At 44.3% G+C, this 7,310-nt stretch overlaps 1 protein-coding gene across 1 annotated transcript; it reads right to left on the reverse strand.

Moving 5' to 3' along the window:
- Positions 1–2,977: 2,977 nt before the first annotated feature.
- LOC138974702 (uncharacterized) lies at positions 2,978–6,125 on the reverse strand. Its single transcript, XM_070347423.1, has 4 exons — positions 5,918–6,125; positions 4,803–4,974; positions 4,028–4,143; positions 2,978–3,001 (listed from the first exon to the last, which is right to left on the reverse strand). The coding sequence occupies exons 1-4, from the start codon at positions 6,080–6,082 to the stop codon at positions 2,978–2,980; spliced, it is 477 nt and encodes a 158-aa protein (XP_070203524.1). The 5' UTR covers positions 6,083–6,125.
- Between the last annotated feature and the right edge of the window lie 1,185 nt (positions 6,126–7,310).

Below are 7,310 nucleotides of genomic sequence, written 5' to 3' on the forward strand. Positions count from 1 at the left end.
TGTGTGCGTGCGTGTAGAGCGATTCAGACCAAACTACTGGACCGATCTTTATGAAATTTGACATGATAGTTCCTGGGTATGAAATCCCCGAACGTTTTTTTCATTTTTTTGATTAATGTCTTTGATGACGTCATATCCGGCTTTTCGTGAAAGTTGAGGCGGCACTGTCACGCCCTCATTTTTCAACCAAATTGGTTGAAATTTTGGTCAAGTAATCTTCGACGAAGCCCGGACTTCGGTATTGCATTTCAGCTTGGTGGCTTAAAAATTAATTAATGACTTTGGTCATTAAAAATCTGAAAATTGTAAAAAAAAATAAAAATGTATAAAACGATCCCAATTTACGTTTATCTTATTCTCCATTATTTGCTGATTCCAAAAACATATAAATATGTTATATTTGGATTAAAAACAAGCTCTGAAAATTAAATATATAAAAATTATTATCAAATTTTTTTTTTCGAAATCAATTTAAAAACACTTTCATCGTATTCCTTGTCGGTTCCTGATTCCAAAAATATATAGATATGATATGTTTGGATTAAAAACACGCTCAGAAAGTTAAAACGAAGAGAGGTACAGAAAAGCGTGCTATCCTTCTCAGCGCAACGAATATCCCGCTCTTCTTGTCAATTCCACGGGCACTGCCTTTGCCACGGGCGGTGGAGTGACGATGCTACGAGTATACGGTCTTGCTGCGTTGCGTTGCGTTCAGTTTCATTCTGTGAGTTCGACAGCTACTTGACTAAATATTGTATTTTCGCCTTACGCGACTTGTTACTAATCTGTTATTGTCTTATCTGATCTAATATAATATAATCTAATCCGATACAATCCAATCCAATCCAATCCTATCCTATTCTATCCTATCCTATCCTATCTTCACTCATCGGATCGGATCGTATCGTATCTCATCTCATCTCATCTCATCTTATCTCATCTCATCATTCTTATCTTATATTTGTAATTTTTTTTGTATCAAGAAATTCATCTCATCTCATCTCATCTCATCTTATCTCATCTCATCTTATCTTATCTTATATTTGTAATTTTTTTGTATCAAGAAATTCACCTGCGCAGAGGAGACGATGTTTCTTGAGACAGCAACACACGATGGTGACGACAACGATGGCGAACCCAGCAGTAGCTCCCACACCAACAGCAGCGCCAACAACAAATCCCTTGTCATACTCCACCTGTGCTGTATCCGCGTCTGTCCAAAATAAAGAAACGAAAAGAAGTATGAAACATGAAACACAGATTGTTTGTTTGTTTGTTTGTTTGTTTGCTTAACGCCCAGCCGACCACGAAGGGCCATATCAGGGCGGTGCTGCTTTGACATATAACGTGCGCCACACACAAGACAGAAGTCGCAGCATAGGCTTCATGTCTGACCCAGTCACATTATTCTGACACCGGACCAACCAGTCCTAGCACTAACCCCATAATGCCAGACGCCAGACGGAGCAGCCACTAGATTGCCAATTTTAAAGTCTTAGGTATGACCCGAAGTACAGTTGAATGTGTGGATGTATGAGTGTTTCCACACCAGGACAACTTCCAATGGCTGTTATGCTATATGGCGAAATAAATACTGTTTCTGTTCTTGAATCAGCTGTGACGACCATTTCTGGATACAGAACAGCTCTCATGCTCAATAACGCCGAACATCTTTCCATAACGATCACCTGTCCACAGCTGACGATCAAGTGAAGGACCCCCGACTTGGTTTTGCCTGGAAGAATCTATTGGTTAGTATTCCTGGAATTGCTGTACCCCCGACCAAGATACACACACACACACACACACACACACACACACACACACACACACACATACATACTCAGGGCCGGACAAAATGAGTTGTAAGGGGGGGTTCCTCCTTTTTTGGGGGGGCAAATCAGCGAAGTGGCGAAGCCACAAGCGCGCGCCTGCAAAGCAGGCGCGCGAACTAGGGGGGTCCGGGGGCATGCTCCCCCGGAAATGTTTTGAAAAACGGTTCAAATCTGTGCAATCTGGTGCATTCTGGGCCTTGTTTTGAGGGCTAAGAGCAGCATTGTTTTGGTGCTAAAACTAGTAAAAAAAAAAACCACTCAAAGCAAGGTACATGCTTTTTCCAGGGGTGGGGTTCCGGAACCCCTGGAACCCCCCCCCCCCCCCCCCCTGGGTCCGGCCCTGATACTTACACACCACTACTTTCGTTTTGATTCCCAGTCTATGTTCAAACATCTTTTAGTCCAAGTTGACCAAATGTAAAAAAGCTTGGAGTATCGTCACCAGGATTAATCATCTTGAAACAATACTGAAGAAACATGTGTGCCTCCTTTTAACACATTGAACTACATCTTTCTGATCAAGTTTTGCAACCACTTGGTTATATAACTCAGGGATTGCAACATGTTGACTTTATTGCAAACAATCCATTACAATACATAGCCTACCTGAAACAGCAAGAACGTATCCAAACTGAAACCTGCCAGCGAAGTGAGGGAATGGGACGTCATCTCGCGTGACGTAACAGCGGTACACGCGCCGAGAGTCAGCCAATTGCAGCCTTCGTACCAGCGTGCTGCTTCCGTTCTTGTAACACGGCAGCTGATTGGTCGCGTGAACGGTGACGTCAGAGGAAGGGCCGTCATAGCTCCGCCAGCTGTAGTTGTCGGTGTCCCAGAATTCCCAGTGCCATTTTATCTGTCAGACAGCCAACAGAGAAAAAGATCGATGCTGAATCGGGCTGCCTGAGTTGACACCCTGGGTTCTTGAGACAAGAAACATCAATATAATCACATAACAATCTGTCAGGGAAAAAATCACTATTGTCCTGCCGATTACAAACACAGACAATAACCAATGATAAAGTAACAGCTATGCTACCCAGCAAATAACGTTTTCAACACGAAGTACAGCAATTATTCCGATGAAAGCAAATACAGAAACCGCACGGACGACCATGGCAACCACCACCCCGACATAGAGTTCATTGTTTTTCATAGCAACGCCTCTGACATGAGAAACACAAGTAAACTCCAGTTTAGCTATCCGTGGACATATAATTGAAGAAAGCGTATTGCGGTGTGCACGTTAAAGATCTCACGATTGACAAAAGGGTCTTTCCTGGCAAAAATGTATATGCATAGATAAAAAAATGTCCACCAAATACCCGTGTGACTTGGAATAATAGGCCGTGAAAAGTAAATATTCGCCGTAATGGCTTGAGATTTACTGGCCGATGTGAATGCGTGATATATTGTGTACAAAATTCCATCTCACACCGCAGAAATTAATATGTAAAGCCGAAAAGCGCTTAGAGAACGTCAAACACAATATATAAATCTCCCATTAAAAAAAAATTGATGAACTGTACAGTGAACTTTTTGATTAAAGTTTGTAAAGCTGTTCAACTGTCCTTCATTCAGAGGCTGGGGTTTTCGTACTATTTGACTTATCATACCTCTTTCCCCCGAAATCGGTGTATGGCTGACGGGCGAAGTGGCGCAGTGGTAAGACGTCGGCCTCCTAATCGGGAGGTCGTGAGTTCGAATCCCTGTCGCTGCCGCCTGGTGGGTTAAGAGTGGAGATTTTTCCAATATCCCAGGTCAACTTATGTGCAGACCTGCTAGTGACTTAACCCCCTTCGTGTGTACACGCAAGCACTAGACCAAGTGCGCACGGAAAAGATCCTGTAATCCATGTCGGAGTTCGGTGGGTTATGGAAACACGAACATACCCAGCATGCCTACTTAACGAAAGCGGAGTGAAGCTGACTATGCTCTCAGAGTATAGTGTGGGGAACCAAAATGGGCAAACAAGCTCACACGTCACCAGAATTTTTGGAACGCCGAAGAAGAAGAAGAAAGGTGTATGGCTGCCAAAATGGCGGGGTTTAAAACGGTCATTCACGTAAAAACCAACTCGTGTAAAATCACGAGTGTACTAACTTGTGTGATTCAAAATGAAGAAGAATGAGAGGAGAGCTTAGATATCAAAGGCAGAGGGACGAAACAAGCACACACGGGAATCGTGTTACCTGACTGTCGGACTGGACGGTGCCTAGAGGTCCGGTGCAGGTGAGAGTGACCGTGTTGTTCACTGCCCAGTGCTCAAAGTCCGGCTCTGGGGTCACCGTCAGCTGTCCCGGGTTTACTGGTCAGTGTGCAAACAATTTTAATTACATTGGTGTAGAATTTCAAACAGAATGAGGCAGAGCGATATCAAATAACCAAAGGGAAGTAATCGCTCTTAATGCATACGACATGTGTAATAGAGTAAGCCGCGAGAGTTGTACGGAACCTTTTCTCCTGGCACCTGAGAGAATAACAAGCATTGAAATGAACAAGCGACTTTTAGTGTAGTTTGATTTAGAGAGCTTCTATATGAACTAAACTAACACTCGAGATTATAAGTGTGTGTGTGTGTGTGTGTGTGTGTGTGTGTGTGTGTGTGTGTGTGTGTGTGTGTGTGTGTGTGTCCGTGCGTGCGTGTGTGTGTGTGTGTGTGTGTGTGTGTGTGTGTGTGTGTGTGTGTGTGTGTGTGTGTGTGTGTGTGTGTGTGTGTGTGTTTTTCGGTGTGCGTTTGTTTGCTGAATTTTGCCTGTTTGGTTTTCCAATCATTTCAATATTTTCAGTATTGACATTGTTTTCAAGCCATGCAAAAGATAATGGTGTGCACGTGAGCGCGACATGGTGACTGTATTTTGGGCCGATGGTGTTCCTTCTTACACGTTAATCTTCTATCGCAAAGCAAACCTCTCAAAACCTCAGTCTTACAGGTACATACCTACACCACTCATGGAATCAAGTTACCTGTGACAGACAGCGAGTCGTCGGCAGTGTGGGTAACGATGTCGTTATTCAGGTAGGCAGCCTCACATATGTAAACCCCTGCGTCATGGCACCTAGCTTGCGTCATGCGTAGCGTCAGAAAGTTTTGCGTCACACTTCCAGTGGATGACGATCCTTCTATCGGGTAGATCACCTGAAAGCCGGTAAAATAACACAGATTAAGTTAACCGTCAGATCAACGTTGGCTATACGTTTGAGAGACTTTGAAGAGGGGTGCTGCACAGGCATTTCGCACGGAGAGGGTAGGAGGTAAGGTGTACGGCTCTGATTCTCGGCGCGTGTACTGCTGTTACGTCACGCGAGACAAGAAAGTACACCCCAACCAGCCCTAGCACCCACCGTCTGTCAACTGTCTGTGGGCGATGGTGGTACATGTATTTTCGTTTTAACTTTGACGTGTTTTCGACGGCAACTTTAATTCTCAGTTCGTTCATCGTGATTCCGGTATAGAGATACTGTTTCACTATAGCTGCTGCTAGGATTATTTGTTTGCTTGTTTGTTTGGTTTATCAGGTTTTTGAAAATTAGTTTGTTTGTTTGTTTATCGTTGTTTCTTGTATTGAAATTGAACTAAGGGGTTCATACGACAACACCAATTCAGCATCTATCGTATTTTCTTTTTTTTTCTTCTAAAAACTATTCACATTTAAGGCGCTTCACTGTAAAAGGTAGGAAGCTTCCTTCAGAGAGATTTATTTCTCGTAGTCAACTTTGTGCAGACTCTCTCGGTGTCACGTGCGCACGGTTAAGATCCCAAGTACACAGCGGCGAAAGCCTCAGGGCTGGGAAAGCACGAAGACGCGCATGCATCATCTCTCGTCTCTGATTATCATGATCGTATTTCGATACTTTGACGAGACAAACCCAATGCTGGTGTGTCGAAGAAGACAGCCACAGCGGGCTTGTTCGAGTCAAAGTATCACACCATATCTTCAGCCTATTGCCAATACCTGTCCCAATATAGGCCAACTGGTCAAAGAGGACGTTAAACCCAAATAGTCAGTCAGTCAGTCAGTTTTCTGCTAGGATGCATAGATGTTACCGTTAACATATCAGTTTTAGCCGGCATCCCATACCTGTGGACTGAGATTGTGGTGCAGGATGTTGAGCAGGGTGGTGGAGGTGGCGTTGGGGTGGGTGTTCAGTACCCTGCTCATCTTGAGGCTGTACAGGTTGAGAGACGCGTCACTGCCTGCTGACCCCGTGCACAGCACCGTCACCAAACCCCCGCGTGACGTCATGTTGTGCTCCAACGTCAGTACGGTTGGAGTGATGGTGACGTAAGCTGACTGCTGGGCTGAACCTGCGGTGCAAATATATTAACCTCTGATGTCTGAAGAGCACTTAATGAGATACGACACCGACACATGCTCAGCCTGGCGGTGGCCTTACGAGCTTGTTTGTTTGTTTGTTTGTTTGTTTGCTTAACGCCCAGCCGACCACGAAGGGCCATATCAGGGCGGTGCTGCTTTGACATTTAACACCGTGCGCCACACACAAGACAGAAGTCGCAGCACAGGCTTCATGTCTCACCCAATCTCATTATTCTGACACCGGACCAACCAGTATAAGTGACGAAGTCGCCGAGACGAACTTTTTTCTCGACAAATTGTGTCATTTCCTCGTGTACTTACATAAGTAACAGAATGTTTGTGTTGCGTCATGTTTCGCATGACTGACGTCTTCTCTAAATTCGCAGATATTTGACATATTATATGCAAACATACTTACACGAGAAAAGAGAGCAAACAGACGATCATTTTCTCTATATTTTCAAAAAATATTATTCAAATAGGTACTTACATAAAGAGAGTACACACACAAGAACACATCTGTTCATGGTAGTGCTGACAACCATTGCGAAAAATGCACACACAAAAAAAGAATGAAGACAACAACTCCAACACTGAATCGTAGCGCAGATGTATGCAGATTTAGGCCGTACACTAATAAGCCGAGCACGGTATCGGTAGGGAAAGACAGTCATTTTCTGCAACTAAAGGCACAGGGATACCATGAACTTGAAACCTACTACATGTAATTACAGCAATTAGTGAATGCTGGGACCAGGACTTGGACTACGACATAACCTATTTTAATGCAAACAACCTGTTGAAACCTTACGATCGATTATCATTCAGAATCAGACACGCCGTTTATGTCTCGGATTCCTAATTTTGCCATTGTGACCAAGGAGTCTATGTATGGTCTACACACGTAGACATGACGGATCTTCACGAGTCACTCTGGAGCACAATAGTACGGAGACACAGGGACACACAAACATAGAAACGGGGCAAGCACACACGCTGTCACACACTCACGATGTACTGGCGCCGCGCGCTGAGCAGCGCGAGCGCACGCACGCGACACACACACACACACACGCGCGCGCGAATAACTTTGGTCCATTAACAAGTTTACTAACAGTTCTTCCGTGTTGCGTGTCAATGAGTGTATGTGTGTGTG

The sequence above is a fragment of the Littorina saxatilis genome, linkage group LG8, assembly GCF_037325665.1.
Source record: "Littorina saxatilis isolate snail1 linkage group LG8, US_GU_Lsax_2.0, whole genome shotgun sequence".
NCBI lineage: Eukaryota > Metazoa > Mollusca > Gastropoda > Littorinimorpha > Littorinidae > Littorina > Littorina saxatilis.